Source organism: Fragaria vesca, linkage group LG6, assembly GCF_000184155.1.
Source record: "Fragaria vesca subsp. vesca linkage group LG6, FraVesHawaii_1.0, whole genome shotgun sequence".
Lineage (NCBI taxonomy): Eukaryota > Viridiplantae > Streptophyta > Magnoliopsida > Rosales > Rosaceae > Fragaria > Fragaria vesca.
The window spans coordinates 469,586-492,004 of NC_020496.1; the positions used below are offsets into that span (position 1 = coordinate 469,586).

Genomic DNA, 22,419 nt, shown 5'->3' on the forward strand with positions numbered 1-22,419 from the left:
GTAAAATACTTACTCCATTTTATCTTAAACTTAAAACTCAGTTCAATCAAGTAAAAAACCATGAGAACTATCATCATATTAATGATCATTGTAAATTATCTGAAGAAAGTTACCATGTTTCAAATTATGAACTTCATTCTGGAGTATTCACTCATGTAATTATGTGTGCTCCAAAGAACTTCAACTTCTTTGCAGACCAATATTAGGGTATATTACTAACAAAAAAGTTTGAGTTCAATATAGATGTTGAGCTTCTAACTGGAATGGTAAAAGGTCCGGCTGCAGTTAGAAGTCGAGCAGTTTTAGGACCGGAGTCTGATCGGAAATGCAGAGAATGCTACTGGTGATGGTATGGATGAGACTTGGATTGCAAGTTAAGAGCGAATGTGGCGTTTAACCAGCATAGCTTTCCACATGAACTGAATGGGAGATGTATGCTCACTGAGCAGCATCGATAGCTCCCTAGAACAATCCAAGAGTACAGGGCCTCCCAACTAACGGGGTTCGCCTCCCTACTGTTTATGCTGGCATTCCTATTGATGGTTTAGTAACTTCTGAGATTGTAATAAGAAAGATTCAAGTCAAAAAAATAAGAAAGATTCAAAAGGAAACGTGATCATCTCTAGTTCGTGCCAGAAAGAAAACACATCATATGTAGAGCCCTCTTATATTGTGGGTTACAGTATATAAGTAAATTGCAAGTTTCACTTCATTTGGCCAAATTGCACACAATAGAATACATATAGTGTCAAAGTCCTCAGACCTTCGGGGGAGTGTTGGCGAATTTCCACTGCAAATGCCTCAGAGTTACATAAGTTCTCTCACCAGCGACTTGGTCGAGTGGCACAGCACCAGAAACTTCTTTCAAGTCCTCTTCCCCAAGTTTCACCTTCAAGGAGCCAATGTTTACATCCAGGTTCTTAATCTTTGTTGTCCCTGCAGTGGAAATGGAATTTCAACATGATTTAACAATGTGGGTTTCATCAATGTAGTCGAGTGAGGCAATACATGTGCAAACAAACCATAGCAACCAAGTCATGGGGAGCATCACAAAATTCTGATCTCTTGTTACTTCTTATTGAAGAAGAAACTATAACAGTGATTGTAAGCGGTTGCATTTCTTGCCTCATTATTCAACAACTGAAATTCGGTACTGAGTTCACTCAGCAGTATCCATGTGTGGCGATTTTATGACCTTATTTCTATAAGATCATAATAGATGTAAAGGAAAATGAACTACTCTTACAGGTCTTGATGTACAAGACTAGTCAGTACAAAAGGCGAAACGAACACCTTCTATAGTTTTGATATTCCATACAACAACCAACCATTTCAAAGAGATGCATACATTCATTTCCATGCAAACAATCAGTATCAGAGTTAAAGATGTAGCATAGAAGATTCTGATTTTATATTATAGAATAAATATGCAATGATGACTCACCTGGGATAGGTACAACATCATCTCCTTGGTGGAGAACCCATGCTAGTGCTAGCTGAGCAGTAAGGCATTGGTGCTTTTTAGCAAGACTTTCCATTCGATTGTAAATATTCTTGTTCTTCTCCAAGTTTTCTCCTATGAACCGAGGATGTGTCGACTTACAAAGCAGAAAACAGGAAATGATTCAAGCAACAACTGAAATCAATTTCTTTAGCAAATGTGAAGAATTATTTAATCTACCAAAAAAATGAAATATGACAGAATGCATAACGAGAACTACCAAGAGGGCACTATTTGAAGGCAAACTTTCCACAACTGCTTTGCCTCCAAAAAAGCCACGACCAAGAGGACTATATGGTACTATTCCAATACCAAGCTCCCTGTATTTGATAATTAGAGTTATTACTCTTCAACAGTTTTAGAACATTAAGCATTTGAGGTAAAAGGAACACTGGATACAAGGGGGATAACCATCTCCATTTGTTTTAGAAATGGAATAACAAAATCAGTTTTACGAACCTAGAATGGGTTTTGAATAAATACCTGCAAAGTGGAACGACTTCTTCCTCAATTTCACGAGTCCAGAGAGACCACTCCATTTGTAGAGCTGTGACGGGATGAACTGCATGTGCCCTCCTTATGGTGTCTGGACTGGCTTCAGATAACCCTATATATTTTACTTTTCCTTCTTCCACCAGTTTCTTCAGCTCACCCATCTAAATTTCAAGAAAAACAAAAACATTGTATCAGTTTCTTTCAAGAAATTCAAAATTACATCTACAAGTGAACATCTGACTATAATATGCAGAATTAATGGTACTAATGTATTCCACTTTCTAGTTGACTATAGGTGAGAAACACTTACAGTTTCCTCTATAGGCACCGAAGTGTCCACCCGATGTTGATAATACAGATCAATGTAGTCCACATCAAGACGCTTCAAGCTAGCCTCACAGCATGACCTGACATACTCCGGAGTACCCTTGGCTGTAACACCAGGAGGATCCACTCCTCCAAAAACAACACCAAACTTTGTGGCTAATTGAATTTTTTCTCTTGGCAACTGCTTCAGCGCCTAGAAAATGATTGTTGCAGTCAGAATTACAGAAATCAGAATATTAACAATAGATATCAATCATATCATGATAATAGGACTTCAATACATTGAAAGATTAAGCAATACAGAAATTCTATCCACTGGAGTTGGTGTAATTGAGCGAGTCGATTTAGAGTTGCATACCTTCCCAACAAGAAGTTCATTTGTATGCGGTCCATATACATCAGCTGTGTCAAAGAAAGTGATTCCTTTATTGAAAGCAGCTACTATTATTGAGATTCCATCCTCATCAGAAACAGGAGAGTTGTAGACTCCAGTGAGGCCCATGCATCCAAACCCCATTTTTGAGACCTGAAGACAAGGAATTTAGGAATCTTGTATTTTTCAGGAAAAAAAATTGGAAGAAGTTTATCAAAACGAATGAGCACACTTCCAACAATAGAAACTACGCATTGTTAGAAACTAAGTTAATTGAATAAAACATCAGTGCCACTCCTGTGCACCGATGGATGAAACGGTACACATCTCACTTTTATCATCGATACACTCGGTTGAAGAGGAATAAATTTGCAATCACTTTTACAGTTTGTGAGAAACAAAGAACAAGGATTCCCACATTTCATTCATTACAGATCCTTCCTTCTTCCTTGCTCTAAATTCTCTTTCTGGGATTGCTGATCCATCCCAAATGCTAATGGGGGTTTGAACTCTATCCCTTGAGAATAGGCTCAATAAATTTAAGAAATAGCTACAAACTCTGATCTATGTTATGATTCAAGTTTCCCACATCACTGATCATGTAGCAACAAAGCTCAACCATCACAACACTAAGTCACAGGGATCAAGAAGTCAACATTTATAAAGTACAGTAACCCAGTAAAGTTTGAAACTCAGTTCAATACCACAGATCAAATACCCTGTAAATTATTAAACATATTTATCAAAGAATTCAACTTTCTTACATTTATGAAGTTAAACAGAACCTGGTTTTTGCTAATGGGTGTTTAGGAAGTTGTAGTGTAAGTTACCTCAAGGCCTTGATTGCCCAATTTGACCCTGGGAATTTGGATCTTGCTAGCTTCACTCATCCTTTCAATATTTTCTGACTCTTCTTCTCTCTGTTCCAAGATTCTGGCAGTTTGGTGGACTGTGTGTGAACTGTGAAGTGGTTGGTAGGGAATGAGAATATTATTATATATAATTTCAAAAAAGATAAAATAAACAAGAAAAGATTTGCACCAGCCGGGAATCGAACCCGGGTCTGTACCGTGGCAGGGTACTATTCTACCACTAGACCACTGGTGCTTTGATGCTCCATTGGCTTGGTTAAAACAATATGAAACGACAGCTCTTCTTTGAGCTGCAAACAATGCTTACTTTCAGATCCATCATGGAGATTGAAATGGACAGAAATACTAATGGAAAACATGCTTGAAACTAAGATTAGTTTATCAAGTAATGTACTAGTATCATAATATCAAATTCATCTTGAGCTACAAGATGAGAATCAACAACATTCACCAGTTTGTTAAACTGTGCACCAAACTAGTGCAGGTGATAGCTTGTTTGCACTTAATATGGATTAATCCGCTCCAACGGACTTCAATTTCGCCACAAACCAACACCAGAATGTTAAGAATATAAAGATGCAGCAGCGTCAAAGACTCTCATCTATGTTATGAATAAAGGCTTCTTTAAGTCACATTGCTAGCTTTTGGTGGTGTATTTGCAAACTTCCAGGAACAGCGAATAAGACTTTCGGATACTCTATTTCCTGTGGCTGCGTTGATGGGTATCATTTCAGATATCTCCTGTATATCTTCTTTAGTGAGTTTCACTCTCAAGGAATCAACATTAGCATCAATATTCTCAGTCTTAGTTGTCCCTACAAAAACACAAGCAGAGTTCAGTATGTTGAACTACTACAATATCCATCAAGGTACAGTGCCCTTGATCAATTTCGTTCAGAACATAAGTACTCTGAATTAGAAGATGAACTAAGGAAAGGTAAATGGGGGCACACACCAGGGATAGGTACCACATGATCACCTTGATGAACAATCCACGCAAGTGCAAGTTGTGCAGGGGTGCATCCATGTTTTTCAGCCAAGTATTGTACTTTATCATATAGAATCTTGTTTTTCTCAAGGTTTTCGCCTTGACAACGAGGAAGTGATTGCTGATGACAAATTTAGCAGCCATCAGATGAACTAGCTTACTCTCATGAGCAACAAGAGGAAGATAACAAGTTGCAGCTGTCTTTACAGTTCTCTTTCCCATATAATAATAACTAGACAGACATGAAGAGATACACAAAGTCTCTAACATAGGTTACCAGAAAACTATTTGCAGGCAAACTTTCCACCATTGCCTTGCCAGCGAAAAATCCATGACCAAGAGGGCTGTATGTCACTATCCCAATTTCAAGTTCCCTATGTTCCATCAAACAAAACACATTACACATAGAGGAACTTTGATTCAAATTTAGAGCCAACGTAAGCACCAACACTGAAACGTAGACAGATATATAAAGTTATTGGAAGATCAGTCAGGCATTACAGAACAGTAGTTTTAACTGAGTTTACCTGCAAAGAGGGACAATTTCTTCTTCAATTTCACGAGTCCAAAGATTCCACTCCATTTGTACAGCAGTAATAGGATGAACTGCATATGCCCTCCTTATTGTTTCTGCACTAGCTTCAGATAATCCAATGTACTTTATCTTCCCCTCATTCACCAGCTTCTTTAGTTCTTCCATCTACTCTTATGACAATAGCAATTATTAGTTAGATTATTTCAAAATACAAAGACTTGAGGAAAATGAGAAAATCACAAATACACTAAGATTGCAGTTAAAAGAGGGCTTACAGTATCCTCTATTGGGACTGATGTGTCTATCCGGTGCTGATAGTAAAGATCGATGTAGTCAACAGCAAGGCGCTTCAAACTAGCTTCACAACATGAGCGGGCATATTCCGGAGTGCCATTAACTATAACTTGATTAGGCTCAATTCTTACCATACCAAACTTTGTAGCCAGCTGAACTTGATCTCGAGGCAACTGCTTCAATGCCTGAAACACTTGTAACATGCCAACTATTAGTCATCTCACAAATCACAAGACAAGTGAGCTAATCAAACATTGAATGTCTTTGTGAGATGGATGATAAATAGAATACCTTTCCCACCAAAACTTCATTCGTATGTGGTCCACAAATATCTGATGTATCAAAGAATGTTATTCCTTTATCAAATGCGTGCTTGATGATTGATAATACAAGCTCTTCACTGACTGGAGCACTATTGTTGATTCCAGTAAACCCTGTACACCCAAATCCAAGCTTGGAGACCTGAAATTACATCATACCAAAATTCGATATGAAAGACAGGCACTTTTTTATTAGTCATAATTTATAAATGCCATAATTTATTAGTCACATAGACTTATAAGAATGACTAACAAAGCCACAAATTTTATTATCTTTGTTAATTAAAATCAAGAATTTAAATTGGGTTTCACCTCTAATCCCTGACTTCCCAGTTGCACTCTCGGAACTTGGAGTGTATCCGCAGCCATCCTTGCTCTCGTTCCTCTTCTTCTTTCCTCCCTAAACGGTGCTGAAGTGGAAATCATGAATTCTGTGAGCTCAATTCTGAAGCACAGTTCTGATTTTGTAAATTGTGTGTGCCAGCATGGATTATGTCATTCTTGTTAATAACTTGATATCACTCCAAGATAACAACAGAATCGAACTAATACACACATACAACATCAATACATTATATGTTTCGATACTTCTATCTACTGTTCAACTGGAAATTATAGACTCGTTATTAGAACTGAAAGAGGTTCTCATGAGGTAATTAAGAATTCCTTACACAAAAGCCGGATATCCGATTGCAAACTTAAACCACTCAAGATGAAATTTTGCCTTCTCTTTTCTGGTGCACTTGCAATCTTCCAAGAGCAGCACATCAAATTATAAAGTGCATTGTTCCCAGACAACGTGGGTATCATATCCGGATAGCTCTGATATGTTTCCAATGAGTTTCACTCTCACAATTATCACCAATCAGTGAGTTTCTTGTTATCATATTTGTCCCTACAAAACAAACACAACCAGGGTTCTAACTTTACATGCATCCCAAACCCAAACATCAATCTCAGTAATTTCTACCATGGTCAACAAGTTTACCACAAAAGAGAATATCTGGTTTGAGTTTTTGAAACAGCCAAATTTACCAACTGAATTAGAATAGGGTGGAGACTGATAATTTATGAAGTGATGGTGAACATGAGCAGGAAGAATGGTTTATAGGAGGAAAGGAAAAGGGTATGCACCGGGGTTAGGTCCCACATCGTCATCTTGGTGAAGAATCAAAGCAGGAGGAGGTTGAGTACTTGTGCCGCCCGTTGTGTGGTTAAGGCTGCTATTGAGATACCATTTCCAACTTATTGGTGGCGAATGATGCCGGTTTGGTTCGTGTCTACCATTTAGAGTAGACGTATGTAAGTTTGTGAAATGGAGTGTGGCACTATTTACGACTTGTTGATTCTAAGTTTTTTAAGTTGGACACATCATTATTTGATTAAAAAGAATATAAATGCTAGAACATAGCATAAAAGTTTTCAAAAGTGAATTGTTGATATGATTTTGCTTTTAATCGTGTCATTGAGTATATGTTGGTCGTGACATGTCAAAATGTAGTTAAACTTTGAAAATATTGACTTTCGCAGTTATTATCTTTTTTTTATTTTAGATATTAAACTAAATTTATGGGTGCATACAACATACCGTAGAAAAGCAAATATTTATATATTTATTTTAAAAATTGATGATGTGGATCAACATCGTAATTTAGTATGAACAGTTTTCCAAATAAAGCACAAAATTGAGAACCATTTCTATAGTAGAAAGGAAAGTATGGGAAAGAATAACCATCTCGGCCCCTAACATTTATAACGACTATTCATACTCCAATCTGTTATTTGTAATTTCATTTACAGTGTTAAAATTCTTATCCAATATCAATTTCTTTATATTTCTTGAACGCAATCTCTAATTTACCATGTAAAGCAGCTGACACTAGATAGCAATTTTAATTTCTCAGCCGCTTAGGAAAGCCTAACAATTTGGTTGCCTACCTAATAATTTAATTGCCTATACATAAGCTAAACGATTACTTTCTGTTACCATTAAGATTTTCATGTTTTAATTTCCTCTGATATTTTACTAATCAAGTAGTGATATAGTATCAACAAGCTAAGAGTGATCTAGCAACTTTCCTCAAACCCATACAAAAAGAAACTAGTATTATCAATGAGATCATTTTTCTAACACATTATGATAAAGATCAAGGAGTAGCCAATTTTTATATACATGTATCATGTCAATAATGTGATGCAAACTCAATGACTATTTCATGTATGCCAATAATCGGGGACTTCATACATGAAAGCTCATTTCTTCTGCAACCAGCGCAAACAGAGGCCCAATCTCTTTCATCGTGGCTATAAATACAGAATCCCCAAATCGGAAAAACCCAGAACCCCAGAGGAGGAGGTGGAATGCCGCCGCAGAACCCTAACCAGCAGCAGCAGCAGCAGCAACAGTGAATATTCGGTACTTGTTTGTTTAGTTTGATTCCGGATGTGTTTGTGCATGATGATGAGCTATACAACTTACTTCTGCGTGCACATGCTTACTTGATCATTGGGCGAATTTGGAGTTGTCAGTCGAATTTTCTTAATAAATTGGTGAACTTGGAAATGTTCTTGCAATTTCTATATCTTAAGTAGTAGCTATGCAATCTAGAATTACATGGGTTTTATATTTTTGTGAAGGAATGGAATCAGTAGGATCTTGCCAGTTGCTATTAAGCTGATTGAAAAAGAACATTGAAACGACATAAAACTACCTATCCTCACTTACCAATATGTACAGTATCTGCTACAGTTATGTTTTTCACAAGATGAACAATGTCTAAAACGGGGTTTAAAGTTTCCCTAAGGTGTTAGAAATGAAGAAATACAAAGACTGATTTTGCTTGTTGCCATTAGAAGTTTAAACCATACATCTCAAATAGACCAGGTTCCCCTTAAGCTGGACTTCCAGAACTCTTGGTGTAGATTCTGAGCAATTTCACTTGAAAGTTATATTATTCATTCTGTGGGTTGTTGGCTTGTTGTATATTTCAAGTAGTCACGCTTGAAAATTGGATGCATGTAGTGATCTATGCTAAATTCAGTTACCTTCACATAAATTAAAGTTAATCTGTGTAGCTAGATTTTGCATTGTACGACACAGTTTGACTTCATATATTTTGAGTCCCAGAAAGATTGAGCGCATTAATTTGAGAAATGACCCCTTCAACCATTCAGTGCATTATATCTTAGTTTATGATTTTGTCATCTTCACTTTTGGCATGTTTTCCGATCTTCCATGGGCGAGAGATGAAGTATCTGTATCTTGCAACTTCATCTGAGCATGCGTCTCTTGAATACTCTTATGAGCACCCTTGGAGACCTGATATTGCGTGCAAGTTAGTTCTCTAGGAAGTACTATTTCTTGAACATTGAATGTGATTACGGCATTTAAGCTAGTAAGTGTCCATAAAAGTTCCAGAATTTTGCAGGTAAGCTTATTCAGTATTCACAATATGCCTGCATGTCCAACCAAGAGGACTGTCAAACTATGCCAATTGTTAGTTTCCTGCATAAGTGTACTTTGATGCTATCTGAAATTCAGAATGAGATGAGGCATCTTCAGTATTCATGCTCTTTTTATTGTAAAGAAATGGAAGCAGCTTTCACATTATCTTATCTGCTCGAATAAGACCCTGTTTGTTTCAGGGAATGATGCTGGTGGAAAAGGAAAGTCTTTCCTTTCCGTTGTTTGGAATCGCAAGAAAATAAGAGGGAAAGGAAATTGCTTCCCGGCTGATGGGAAAATTAAGCGGAATTTCCTTCCCTCCACCCAACCCCAGGATTTATTTTCCCTCACAAAATCCTGCAATCATTGCACTTCTTTTTGACTAAACTGTCCTTGCTCTAAATTTCATCTTCCAGTTTTAACCATGCCTTTATAAATCTGTAACCTAACACAGACAGACAAACTAAACCACTTCCAAACGCAGACCGGAGAAGAACTGAAGTATTTCCATTTGATATTCCTCTATCTATCAGTTTCCTCTCACAGCAACCGCAAGGTATGAACTATGAACCATATATACGATTTCTTCTTCTTCTCTCAATACAATACGGTTCAGTACATATGGTGTTTCATGTTGATCCATCCCTTTCTTAATTTCTTGTTTATTTATATCTGTATATAATCACTCTGTGGGTATTGTTATTTTGTTTGGATTGTTTTCTCTTTTGAAAGAGACAGAGAAGAGGTTTTGCTTTTTGGGAGGTGAGGAATACTCATTTTCGTTGTAGGCTGCTTTTGTTATGTATGGAACTTTCTTCTGTTTTTAAGTGTTTGTACTTGGTTGTAGGAGTATGAAACTTATTTTGTTTATTTGATGCGTGCTTGTTCTATAGTTCTTCTTCAATGTTGAAACAGTTTAACGATCAAATAGTCTGTAGAATGAGTGCTAATTCACTGATATTGATGTCTTTACCATTATGTCAATATATAATTCTACGGACATACAAGTACTAGTCGAGTGATATACTGATATAAGCCATCATTTGAAAGATAATGATGCATCCTTAAATAAACATAATACCATTGAACTAATTGAAGGATGAAGATCGAGGTCTGGTTTTGTGCTTGTCGTTATTGGTGTCATCTCTCTGTGCAAAAATTGTATATATTCAATCTATTGTGATGCTTTTCAGATTCTATTTTCTATGTGTGGCCTCGTTATAGATTCAGTTGTGTGGCCTTGTTATAGATATGTTAGTTTATTCATCTTGATAGATTCAGTTGTTATAGATATGTCAGTTTTTCAGCTAGTTTAGATTGCTATGTGTGGCCTTGTTATAGATTCAGTTTTGTTGCTTTTCATGATTCTATTTTGTATAGACTGAGTCTATCAAATAAGTAGAGAGAATTGCATAAAATCTATTTCACATCTCACTGTTTCTTTTGTGTAGGATGGATTCGCAAGCAAACTTGTCAAGATCCTCAGCTACTAGAAGTGAAAGAAGTACTTTTGAATGAGCATGCAACATCCACAAAAAGAGGTAAGCTTGCAGATGAGCTTATGAAAATTGAAGGTTTGAATGATTATGATGTGCTTGATGTTGCTGCTGCAATTATTGGTGATGATTCTAAAATTGAACTTTTCTCAGCCTACTTGACAATTTAAAGGGCCAATGGATTTACAGGACTCTTAACCAGTAGAGGAATGGATTCTCAAGACTAATGTTGGCCTCAAAGCTTTTGTTAATATTTTGGAGTGTAGTGATGGCTCAGCATTATATTTTGATCAAACTCTTGTAGATGCTAAAATGTGATGTGAATTTTAATTCTGTTAAGATATCAGAAATTATCCGTTATGAATTTCAGATTTATTTGTCTCACGATGTTTACTTGGTGATTTCTTTATCTAATGCGATCTGACATGTAGAGATCATTTTTCTTTGGTCTGATTGGAACTGGAATTGGTTCTGACATGGATACCCTATATTTGAATTAGATAGGCATCAAACATGTCTATTGTAGTTTGCTGCATAATTTGACAGTAGAAAGGCAGCCTGAAAAGAATATTGCCAGCCTGCATTCAATAGCAGCTGGTCCATGCCATCAGTTGAGAACTAAAAAGCTCGGGTTAATAGCCACTATATTTGAGGGTATTATTGGAAAATTGATAGGATTACGTTTACATTCCTTGGGTGTACCAAACATTGCAATGGAAACTAGAGGATAAATTCTGACAATATTCCTGGCTTTTCCAAACACCGGAAAGTAAAGTTGACGGGAGATCCAATTTCCCATGGCCAAGGAAAGTTCAAAGAATTACTTTCCTTTCCATTCCTTGAACCCAACGTGGCCTGACCAGCATCAGAATCCTAAACATGAACTGTCGACCATTCTTTCGAACTGTTATTCATAATCAACAAGAGTACGAATTCTCATCCAAACATAGAAGATGGTATTTTGCCATCTTTTGCTGGTGGTGTATTTCCAAACTTCCATGAGCAGCGAAAAAAGGCATCGGGTGCATTTTTCCCAGCCACTGCATTGATAGAAATCTTATCAGAAATCTCTTTCATATCTGCTTTAGTAAGTTTCACTCCCACGGAACCAATATTATCATCCAGATTCTTTAACTTAGTTGTGCCTGCAAACACACAAGGAGAATTCACAAATGTGCTTTGCTTTTCGATCAATTCAAGGTCAGTGTGCTTATGAATATCAGAGTTGCTGATACATAAGAACAACACGCACCAGGAATAGGTACAACATCATCTCCTTGAGTAAGAACCCAGGCAAGCGCGAGTTGTGCAGGGGAGCATCCATGTTTTTCAGCTAACTTCTGTGTTCTAGCATAAAGGTCTTTGTTTTTCTGTGTTCTCACGCTTTTCCTTCCTTCAATAATTGTGGGATGATTTGCTGGAGTTTTGTTTAATTTGTTTGATATTCCATTATTTCCTAATAGATTGAGAGCGGAGGAGAAGAGATAAGTCAGATAACAATTTAATTTCAGCCTGCACCAGAAAAGGAATTAATAACAATCAATTAAATTGCTACTTTAGTTTTAGCTGCTAGTGATAGCCATGATTTTGGTACGTCACTTACGTGACACATTTGGGACGTTAACACGTTTTTTGTTGTTGATCTTTTGGTGCTCAAACAAACACAAAATTACAAACAGAACCAATTAATTGTATCTAGGGCTCAAAGTGATTTTAGAATCGGTTTATATTTATTATTTTTGGACAATGGTGATTATCATAGCACCCTGTTTAGTTATGAATATTTTTTCACTTGACTACTGTAGTCATTTTCCTTCGAAAGTAACTTAATTGGTTTAAAAAAAAAAAACAACAACAACGTAGGTACATAAGTGAAAGATACATCTTTAATTTTAAGGTATATTGTTATTGTATTTAAGATTCGTGTTTGATTTTCGATGATGAAGATTCATGTTTTGTTAAAGTGTTAAAAATTTAAATGTGAGAATGCTACTCCAAAACTTACTTGTTTGAAAGAGAAAAGGAAAAAAAAGACACCAAATAGTGTCTGAAAACCACTTCTATCTGATTTCTTTTTTTTTTTTTTTATTCAAATCTTTCACCCTCTTATTTTCAAAAATGAGCATAAGCCAACTTTACTTATCAGCATAGCTGCATCAAACACACCATAAAAACGCTTCTACGGGGCCTTAAATATTCGGAACTCAAAACTTAACAAGTTGATGTTCATGGATCAAAAGGCTATAACGCAAAAAAGTCAAGGACCAAAGTGCAAAACTTGGCCAAAAAGCAATTGCTTAACGCCTCCTCTCTATTAAAACGCCCTTCCACCTCACTCATTTCTCTCACTTTTTCCTTTTGGAGCGCCTACATATCTCTCTGGTTTTGCTCTTTTCTCCCACTTCAAGAGCCTCCACACCCAACTCCATCCATGGAAAACCCAAACTCCCCCTCCAATCACTCCCCAAATCAAAGCCTCATTCCACCCAGGAGAGGCGAAGTCAAGAAGAAGATATTCAAGGTCATGTTCAAGTCGCTGGCTTCCATGCCGTGTAGATGGAAGCTAGCTACCTGAGCCCCGGCCTGACGAACCCCGAAGCGACCGCACCCGACACCCCAACTGGCTCAATTGATCGGTTCTTGTGATCGAGGATCGACTTTTGGATCTGTTGTGATATATGTTGTAGGTGGTGTGTGCATGCATTGTAATTTCAAATTTGTTTTACTCTATTTGTTTCGATCGTCGTGTGTTTCTTGTAAGCTGAGGGGTCGTTGTTGCAGGCTTGCAGCCATATGAGGCTACGGTATGTAACTATTTCTATCATAACCGTGTGTTCATTGCTGTTATTGCTGTTTCTACGTACGTAAGTGAATGTTTTGTGGTTTGGATCAAAAAAGTTTCAACCAAATCGGTGATCTTTAACGTTTCGAACTAGCTTAAATCAATGGACGGTTTAAATCTGCCAATCATGAACTGTTCATGAAAATTGTAATTTTAAGTACCTTAACGATCACCAATTTAGATAAAATTTTGCATAAGTAATCTACATATTAGGACTTAAAAACTGAATGGTTAAAATTAAAAAATGTGATCGAAAAGTTAATTTAATGTTCAATCCCTCGTATAAATCATAATAAAGGATCATATATTCTCCATGTCATATAAACTTCTAAATCTTCGTAATCTAGCTAGCTTCATGTAAAAGTTAACCAATCATGTCCTGATGAGTCCTTTGTTTTCAACAACATTATCTTTTACTACTGTAGTTAGCTTGACTCTGGTGCTAGTTTCGTTTAGTTTGTTCTTATTGGGAAAGCGTGTTTAGAATAAAAGGAGGATGGAGCAGCTCTAATTTGGACTTGAAAACGACTGGCGAAATTTGTAAGTAATCAAGTGCATGTTTCTTTAGTGGTGGCTGTCTGATCGATGGAGCATTCCTTCAAAGTAGAACACAATGGAATTTATCGTTGATGAAGATCGATGGCGGTCTAAGAAAAAGCTTTAAAGCTTCCAAACTGTTATCGACCGTCTTTGCAGGTCAATTCAATTCTGTTCAATTTCGTTCCTTATTGACAATGGCGGACACAGTGGCCCCCACTCGGATTTTGACACTTAGCATGATGATCAATTTTTTTCCCTCTTTTTCCTTACCGGTTAACTAGATTTTCCCGCGTCTCACCCCACTTGATTATAATTTTGTACTATATGATTGTAATTGTATATTTGTAAACCCAAAACCTTTTATATTCTTTGTTTTCTTCGTTTATCGTCTAAAATCCCAAGGCATGAGAGTTCAGAAATCCCCAAACTTTATTTGTTTTTTCTAAGTTGATGAACTGAGCATGGTAGTCTTTAGTCTATATGTGTATGAGATATAGTTGAATTACTTTAATGCATTTTACATCTCTTATATATTTAGAAGTCCATGTTCTTTTCTTTTTTTTTTTTAGTTACATGAAGTTGTATGTTATTGTTGTTTTGGTAAAAATTTGTTCATAAATGAGTCACATAAAATTTGCCTCCTGAGAAATATTTTCTTGCATCCGCCACTGCCAGTCAATTATTTTCCGGCCATATATTCGAATTCAGTGGGAAGCACATTGTCCCGGCTCTACAGTTAGTCTCACTCGCGTGTTGGAGTGTTCACACACTTAAGTCACTACTGCGTTCAAATTGTTCATATATAATTAAACTAAGCTCAACTGCTCTGTTTAATTAGCACTTTAGCCTCTGGTAGAAACACAAAGAGATCTGGAAAATAAACAGGGAATTCACTGTAGTACTATATATCATGATCTGCAAGTATATATAACTAATTACAGAAGCAATATTAGCAATGCACCCGAAGAGGCAAGAGGCAAAGGCAAAGACGGAAGGCAAGGCTTTGCTTCTAATACTAATCAGTGTAAGTGTCTTTACGAAAACTAACAATAAAGATCGAATACAGTCTTTTGGGCAATTAAGGTTTAGTTTATTTTGAAGAGTCGTGCTCTTGTATGCTTGAGCAGGCTGATGGGACATTCCCCTTGGTTTTATATTAGTTAGCTTAATTGAGTTATTTCTAATCAGACAGATTTCGATCACAACTGCTTCGAGTGCTTAATCAATTCTCAATGCCGGCACTTCGACTAATTATTTAGTCAGTTCTAGGAAGGCAATAGTCTAAAACAAATCTTGTTAAATTGTCTCTCTAATTATCTCCTCCTCGAAATTTAATAACCGACTATTTACCCCTTTAATTGATATTCCTAAGACTGAGCATGGGACAAGATAGGATTGAGCTCATTTCGCGGCTCATTCCGGACATTAAAATCAGAACGGGACGAGACAATTTTCATCCCAAACGGGACCAATTCCACTTAGAACAAGACAGAACGGACCCACTCCTGAATAAAAAAGTCAAAAACCTGATGACGCCGACTTAAGCTTGGCCCTGTTTTTTTATTGTGCCAGTTGATGCTCATCTCTTTTGCAACCACAAGTCTAACACATAACTGTATAAAACCAATATGCACAACTATATTTAACACGTGTTAATATCCAAGCTTTTGGTATTGTGGTTATATTTGTTAAATTTGAGTGTCAGTTGCTGTAATCGGATATGAGATGAACAAAGACATAAAGTGCAGCAAAGAAGGAAGATAATTGCATAGCTAACTGAATGAATTTAATGAATGACTTCTGTGTGTAGTAGTTGTAACAACTAGAGCCGACGATAAGGAAGACTGCAAAGACATGGGTTAAGATTCACTCAGCTGCAATTCTAGCTTGATGAGAATGTCTCGAGCATTTGTAGATGGACTTTGGTATCACCAGAAGTTCTAATGCATGAAGGATCTGCATGATGGCATTGAAACAACGAACCTAGGAGGGTAAATGAGAATTGAAGTCACTCATTATGCCGGTGAGGTTGCTCAAGTCCTAGTTCACAAAAGTGCTCACCTCTATACCCAAGACAAAAGTTAAGGATACAGCATGAACTAAAGCCAAGTAGCTAGCTCGTACTATTCAAGTTGACTCAGCAAGGAGATTTCAATCTTCAATCCAAGCTTACCACGTACATCTAGAAATGGATGTTCTGGGTTTCTGTCAGTCTCCTTATTAAGCTAAAGATTCAGAGGGCTGAGATCAAAAGACTCAAAATAATCGGATGACATCTTAAATAATAAAAAATTAATTAATAGAATAGTCGGGACGGGACGGGCTTAAACGGGACTTAAACTATCAGTCCCGTGTCCCTTCCCGTTTTAGTGACAGGACAGGCCTGACGTTTTGATATTCAAATCCCGTCCCATCTCGTCAAATTTCAGAACGAAACCGAGACAGGTTCAGTATTGTGGTTTTTTATGCCTACCCCTAGATATTCCTAAATGTCCATGTCTGTTGACGAATTGTTTGACCTTATGCCAACATACATATGTTTAATTACAAACTAGATTATGAGAGCTGCATTTCTCTGCATGTTCATCTCATTTTCATCCTGTGTGAACATGTACTTCCTTTTTCTTTTTGTGAAAGGGGTTTGGAACTAACCTAGTTGGGAGTCTCAACCTCAAGGTTTGGGAACATGTACTTCTTAATTTGACGATGTAATGGAAAAAATTAGGGGAGGTATTAGTTGGACCTCCAAATTTGCTATAAACCTTCATTCATTACTCCGTTCAAATTGTTCCATAATCAAAAGGCCATGGTCTCCTCCATCCCCTTAAAAGACCTGCCATCCCGTTACGATATCTTGTGGATTATTTTTGTTTTTGTACAAATTTAAGTATCAGCCTCCATAATGGACTTGACGGTAAAAATATCAAAGTTCGGTCGAGATGAAAACTTGAGATACCATTTTGATATTTTACAAATTTGAGATATCAAAGTTGAGACATTGGACTGATTTCTCTTTAGAGTAGAAGTATGTAAGTTTGTGAAATGGACTAATGGACTGTGGCACTATTTAGGACTTGTTGGGTTTAATCAGGCCATTATAAATTCTCAATGATTCTAAGTTTTTCAAGTTGGACATCATTATTTGATTAAAAATAAATAAATGCAAGAACATAACATTCGAGACAAAGGTGGGAAAGAGCATAGGTTTGTGGAAACCACTCAACTGGTGATGGATATCAATAACTTGGGGCTTATGTTGGACAGGGAAGCATAAGCTACTCTAATAGGAGCATCTCTCTCTGGTCTTGATTTTCAATCGGCTTTTGTTGTGGTATTGAGTGACTTGTCCAAGCTCTTTGTCATGGTCTATAGTGATTCCAATGATATTACTGGCAATACACTTAATGATGGCACATTTGGGATTTCAGTGAAGGGGCATGGTGGAGATGTTGTTGATATGTTTTGTGAGATGCAGAGAATGGGTGCTCCATCTGCTGATCATATTTTTATGAGTGTTCTATCTACTTGCAGTCATTGTGGGTTGGTCGATGAAGCAAGGGACAGTTTTGATCATATGGGCAAAGTTTTTGGAGTGCTGCATAATGTCCATCACTATGGGTGTATGGCTAATATTTTGGGTCGTGCTGGTCAGCTCAATCGAGTATATCAGTTTATATTGTCGAGAAACATCTACCAAGAGTACAATTTGGGAGCTTGGGATCTAATGAGGTTATATTCATCAACTTGCTTACGGCATGTGTCATGTATGGTGATATAAAAAGTGGTTGTCAAGTGCTGGACATTGAAACAAATTTGCCATTAATTAGTGGCTATGCATATGGGAAAGAAATATCAGGTAGTTCATATGTTGGTGGGAAATTGATTGGTAGATCAGTAAGGTTGTCTTTGGTTGCTGACGAGGTGAGTCATCCTGAAGTGCTTGTAGTGATTAAGAAGTATAAGTCTTGGATGGATGGAATATGGGGTGAGCATGGTTTCTTGCATGATAAAAAAATGGGGTGGCATTGTAACAGAACATGGATCACTGCTGAGATGCCTTAATTAAGCTGTATAAATCGCATTCATGGGAAGGAAAGGGGACTTGCAAATGAAATAAGGCAGGGTGATTATGATATTCTAAAATTCAGGTTTGTCTTGCTTACAGTGAAATTTGCTACTTATGTTACTATTGTTGCAGACTTTGGTATAACTGAATATGCAGACAATCCTCATATCAAAGAAGTGATTAGTCTTGCTTTGGAGTTGCAATATGAACTATCCCATTTTCAGGAATGATTTTTACTTCGGCGTTCCGGCTCAAAGATAAGAAGTCTGGATGATTTTCATGGTCGATCTTCTGAACAAATATAATGCTATGTTAATCTTTCATGCGTGTAGTTTGAGGACCGCATGAAAGCATTCTCTTCTGGTTGGTTAGTCGTATTTGACTCTTATAATTTTGTGAAATACATATCAAGTAAGCTTTTTACTATTCCATCTGATGTATATTGAAATGGAAAACTGAATTTCCACATGTTTATGGATCTTTGTCATTTATCTGGCCCGACCCTAGATTTATGGAAGCTACAATAGGTCAATAGCCAACACCTACCTAGGATATTTCATATATGTGTTTTAACTTTATGTCATCAGGATATGTAGTTAGAATAAGACTATGTATTCCTATTATTACCATATTGGTACTTTGTAATTCCCTATATAAAGGGCTCCTATCAATGAATAAGATGATTCTCTTGCTATCTTTGTCTCTACACTTTATCATTCATCACGTTATCATGTACTTTGTTCTAACCCTAAAGCCAATAACGCACCATTTGTTTTTCGAAACCCTAAAAAAGCGTTTTTCGGCTCCAATGTCAAACCGCCGCCGCCGCCGCCGTCCTACATCACCGGTTGCCAATCCCTTGGCCGCCGCCTGCCGATGATTCTTGGTTTTCTCCGACTACAATTTTCAACTTCTTCAAGTGTTTGAAGTTTCTAAAAGGTATGTTTTGAAACCCTAAACTTTTCCAAGTTCAATAACTCGAGGAGGATAAAATCTTTTCCTCCCTTCTTCATCTTCATTCTATGTGCGTGCAGGTAAAAATCCCGAAATTTTATTCACGGGTCAAGAGTGTGTTTGATCACTTTTGTTTCCTTGTCCGGGTTGTGTGTGATCAACCCCAACCTTTCTTCGGATTGTATTTGATCAATCCTTTTCGAATTGTGTATGATCAATTCGCGGTTTTTCCGGATTGTGTGTGATCAATCCGTAAGACAAACCATTAAAAAGTATCATTTGTGACCTCTATCGAATCTCATAACAGCTTGGTTTTGTATGCAAGAGCAACGTAACATTCTGCTCATTTAGTTTTGATGTACTCGATACCTAAGGCGAATCTTCGCTTGGTATCTATGGAACATTTTATTGGAAAAGATTAAACCACATGTTTTGACCCCTTGGTTAACAAGCCTAGATGCCAAGATTTCACATCTCATGCGCTCAAAGTTTTGAAGCGCCACATCGACAAAAGTTTTCAATGGTAATTTGTGCAAAAAGTAATGACCACAAAGTACTGTGGAATGCACTTATGGAGCGTTTCTTGAAACGTCCATCTACCTTGTTGAGTTATTAAGTCAAGTGGATTGCTTACCACCTTATTTGACTACATATCGTCGATGATATTCTGTGGCATCTTGATCCATAATCTTTAGCGGATTCGATCATCATCAAGTTCTCTAGGCCCTCCAAGTTGGTTTGGAATTACCAACGAAACTTGATTTTGATCATTATGTTGCAAACGGGAATTGCATATACGCTAATAAGATAAACGTATTGGCCTACGTACATGGATTTGTCCCCTAGTGTTGGGAAAACAATATGGGTCACGGCAACGGCAGAAAACGTTGTGCCGATGTCTAGAAAATAGGGGGAGGTGTCGCCGTCCCTAATGGCGACACTCCCGGTCTAGACACTAATCTGTCAAAACTACTCATGTCAGCTCATGACAATGCAACCGTTGTGGATCTCTAGATCACTAGTTTAAGATTGTCAAGTTCATCCTCCAATTATGAATGCATACAAAAATGTACGGAAAATCAATATGAGGACAATAACGTCATCCTCATGATCGCGGATTTCAAAGATTCAGATCACGCTCTAGCTATCCATGACTTTGACGTCATTGGCTAAACATTGATTTTCTTTCCAAGCTATATGTAATAAGATGTCGTATCGATGTCTTTTGTTTATTCGAGACCTCGATATATACTCACATTAGCAATAATGAATGCCTTGAGAATTTTTCGAAGTTATGAAACTATTCTCCTCTTATGGTTCATATTGATTTACAAAAAAAAGATGTACATTCTTACATCGTCCTTAGAAACACGACATATTGTGCCTATTTTGGTCCCTTCATTTGAATGTGACTCACGGCACCGCATCCTTAAAGAGGATCGCCCACATGTTTTCCGGTTAAGTCTTCTACCCTATAGCGGATTTTTCATCATCAACTGTTCAACTAAGCTCATCCAAGCTCAATGTGATATCTTAGAATTGTCCGAAATTAAGGAGATAGTGGTTTCAAGTGTGCCTCGCACTACCGACCTTTCACGGACATGCCTGGTCATACTGATTTTGAGTTACCGAAAGCTTTTGATTTTGGATCCCCCTACGCTATTAAACTAATTTCTGTCTTGCAAAAGACGTTGAAGACTTATCAAAACCGAATAATCATCATCATGATCGAATCCTCTAGGTTTAAGATGCAATGACAAACACATAATGACACCGATTATAAGTTTAGTGCTCATCTATATAATTTCGATGCATATAGTTGTAATATTTGATTGAGATACATAAACATAGGTAACAAAAAAGATTATATTAAGTTACCAACACACATATTTGTACGTTAACCAAAGACACATGTTCTAAAGTGGGACATTAGATGTTCACAAGTTTAATTCATGTACGCAAATATAATATAATATATGATCATGTAGTTCTAGTATCAAGGGTTAATAGATAATATTTAGGTTATCAAGGGTTTCAAGCATTACAATTGAAAGACAACAAAATGTTAACATTCAAAAAACATTGAAAAAAATAGGTAGAATAGAACGTTGATAACACAAAATATTATAAAAAAGAAAAGAAAAGAAAGATGATGTATCTCAAGATCAACCTATTCACATGTAAATAAAAAGTCTGTCGTAGACTTTTCCAAATCTTTGCTCTAGTGGATGGAAAAATATTAGAGTTTGGTGCGTGTAATTTACACTACAAAGTCCACAGTTATCCATGAGTTACTAATTCCATAAGTATGAATGATATTTTGAATACATCTAAACTTCTATTCACTTTGAAGACACTCTGTTATTTTCGACCTAGCCGCTCTCAAAAGCTCTGCTAGGGTTTCGTCCTCAAACGTCAAAAACCCAGATCCATGGCTTCTGCTATTGCATCTTTGTCGTCGGCTTTTCAAGCCGCGTCATCCAATCTGTTGCTCTCGAACTCTTCCCGACTCAAGATCGGAATTGAAAGGGGGGCGGCGACCAAAGATGATCATTCCTACCTAGTAGGTCGATTGTTGGGTCCTAAGGACAGGTTCCCAGGTTTCAAAGGTACCATCTCCACGATTTGGAGAGCGAAGAAGGGGTTGTCCGTCTCCGATGCTGGGGATCGCTATGTGTTCCAATTTGATCGAGTTTCAGTTCGCAATCAGGTCTTTCATGGTGGTCTATGGCACTATAGGAACACAATGCTTGTCCTTGGTGAGTATGACGGGAGAGGAGACCCTGCTGCTGTCCCTCTCAATTTACTTGAGACGTGGGTGGATGTTCAGGGACTGCCACACCTTCTTAGAAACCCTATGGCTTTGAGAATGGTGGGTACAGGTCTTGGCCGTGTCATTCGGTTTGATCCACAAGCTTTGAAGCGGAAGGAGGAGATCCAGCGCATTCGGTTGGAGTTTGATGTTCGTCGCCGTATTAGGGTTTGGCAAGGCTGATGAGATTGTGGTGGAATTGGATTTCACTTTTGAGAAGGTGAAAGGTTTTTGTAAGAGGTGTGGTCTATTCATGCATGATGCTATAGGCTGTGACCGAATGGTGGAGCTTGAGAGAGCAGCTATCAAGGCTCTTCCGACGGAGGAGTTAGGCAATCTCTCTTTGTTCTCAAACCCGGTTTTTGTTCCTAGGGTTTCTGAGGGTGGACTGAGGTCTGCCCATGCAGTGAAGTCTAAGACAACTTCTTTGCTCTCGGTAGACACAGGTGGCAGCTCTAACTCAGTGGCTTCACTGGTGAAAGGTAGTGGTGGAGGGGTGGAGCCGGTGGTATGTTTATCGGCCCCTATGGTGGTGGAGCGGCATGAAAAGTCGTGCACT

General features: G+C 37.5%; 3 protein-coding genes and 2 non-coding genes across 6 annotated transcripts; 1 reads left to right on the forward strand and 4 right to left on the reverse strand.

The window, feature by feature from the left end:
• Window positions 1-121: 121 nt before the first annotated feature.
• On the reverse strand, window positions 122-3,660 carry LOC101302664 (probable aldo-keto reductase 1-like). The gene is made up of 8 exons (XM_004301997.1): window positions 3,527-3,660; window positions 2,682-2,849; window positions 2,307-2,516; window positions 1,985-2,157; window positions 1,722-1,821; window positions 1,445-1,598; window positions 764-936; window positions 122-554 (listed from the first exon to the last, which is right to left on the reverse strand). Exons 1-8 carry the CDS (start codon window positions 3,584-3,586, stop codon window positions 534-536), a joined length of 1,059 nt encoding a protein of 352 aa, XP_004302045.1. The 5' UTR covers window positions 3,587-3,660; the 3' UTR covers window positions 122-533.
• Window positions 3,661-3,732: 72 nt separating this feature from the next.
• Window positions 3,733-3,803, reverse strand: TRNAG-GCC. Its single transcript has one exon. It is a non-coding gene; the product is annotated as a tRNA-Gly (tRNA).
• A 389-nt stretch (window positions 3,804-4,192) lies between these two features.
• Window positions 4,193-6,074, reverse strand: LOC101309178 (probable aldo-keto reductase 1-like). Its single transcript, XM_004304696.1, has 7 exons — window positions 6,018-6,074; window positions 5,677-5,847; window positions 5,367-5,570; window positions 5,084-5,256; window positions 4,834-4,930; window positions 4,524-4,677; window positions 4,193-4,383 (listed from the first exon to the last, which is right to left on the reverse strand). The coding sequence occupies exons 1-7, from the start codon at window positions 6,072-6,074 to the stop codon at window positions 4,193-4,195; spliced, it is 1,047 nt and encodes a 348-aa protein (XP_004304744.1).
• Window positions 6,075-8,088: 2,014 nt separating this feature from the next.
• Window positions 8,089-10,934, forward strand: LOC101302949. Of its 2 annotated transcripts, none has more exons than XR_184841.1 (3): window positions 8,089-9,706; window positions 10,602-10,691; window positions 10,800-10,934. It is a non-coding gene; the product is annotated as an uncharacterized LOC101302949 (transcript). The 2 variants fall into 2 exon arrangements; XR_184842.1 differs by having other exon boundaries at window positions 10,836-10,862.
• A 648-nt stretch (window positions 10,935-11,582) lies between these two features.
• Window positions 11,583-13,075, reverse strand: LOC101309468 (perakine reductase-like). Its single transcript, XM_004304697.1, has 3 exons — window positions 12,996-13,075; window positions 11,899-12,158; window positions 11,583-11,791 (listed from the first exon to the last, which is right to left on the reverse strand). Exons 1-3 carry the CDS (start codon window positions 13,073-13,075, stop codon window positions 11,583-11,585), a joined length of 549 nt encoding a protein of 182 aa, XP_004304745.1.
• Window positions 13,076-22,419: the final 9,344 nt, after the last annotated feature.

Coding starts and splice junctions, on each gene's coding strand:
- LOC101309178 (XM_004304696.1), bottom strand. CDS start 6,074: ATGGCTGCGGATACACTCCAAGTTCCGAGAGTGCAACTGGGAAGTCAG. Junction 4,931..5,083: donor GAAATTGTCCCTCTTTGCAG/GTAAACTCAGTT, acceptor GATGGAACATAG/GGAACTTGAAATTGGGATAG. Junction 4,384..4,523: donor TCATGTGGTACCTATCCCTG/GTGTGTGCCCCC, acceptor GTGTTTTTGTAG/GGACAACTAAGACTGAGAAT.
- LOC101302664 (XM_004301997.1), bottom strand. CDS start 3,586: ATGAGTGAAGCTAGCAAGATCCAAATTCCCAGGGTCAAATTGGGCAAT. Junction 2,850..3,526: donor TGGGCAATCAAGGCCTTGAG/GTAACTTACACT, acceptor CCTTGTCTTCAG/GTCTCAAAAATGGGGTTTGG. Junction 2,158..2,306: donor CGGTGCCTATAGAGGAAACT/GTAAGTGTTTCT, acceptor CTTGAAATTTAG/ATGGGTGAGCTGAAGAAACT.
- LOC101309468 (XM_004304697.1), bottom strand. CDS start 13,075: ATGGAGTTGGGTGTGGAGGCTCTTGAAGTGGGAGAAAAGAGCAAAACC. Junction 12,159..12,995: donor AGGCGCTCCAAAAGGAAAAA/GTGAGAGAAATG, acceptor TTTCTGGTGCAG/GCTGAAATTAAATTGTTATC. Junction 11,792..11,898: donor TGATGTTGTACCTATTCCTG/GTGCGTGTTGTT, acceptor GTGTGTTTGCAG/GCACAACTAAGTTAAAGAAT.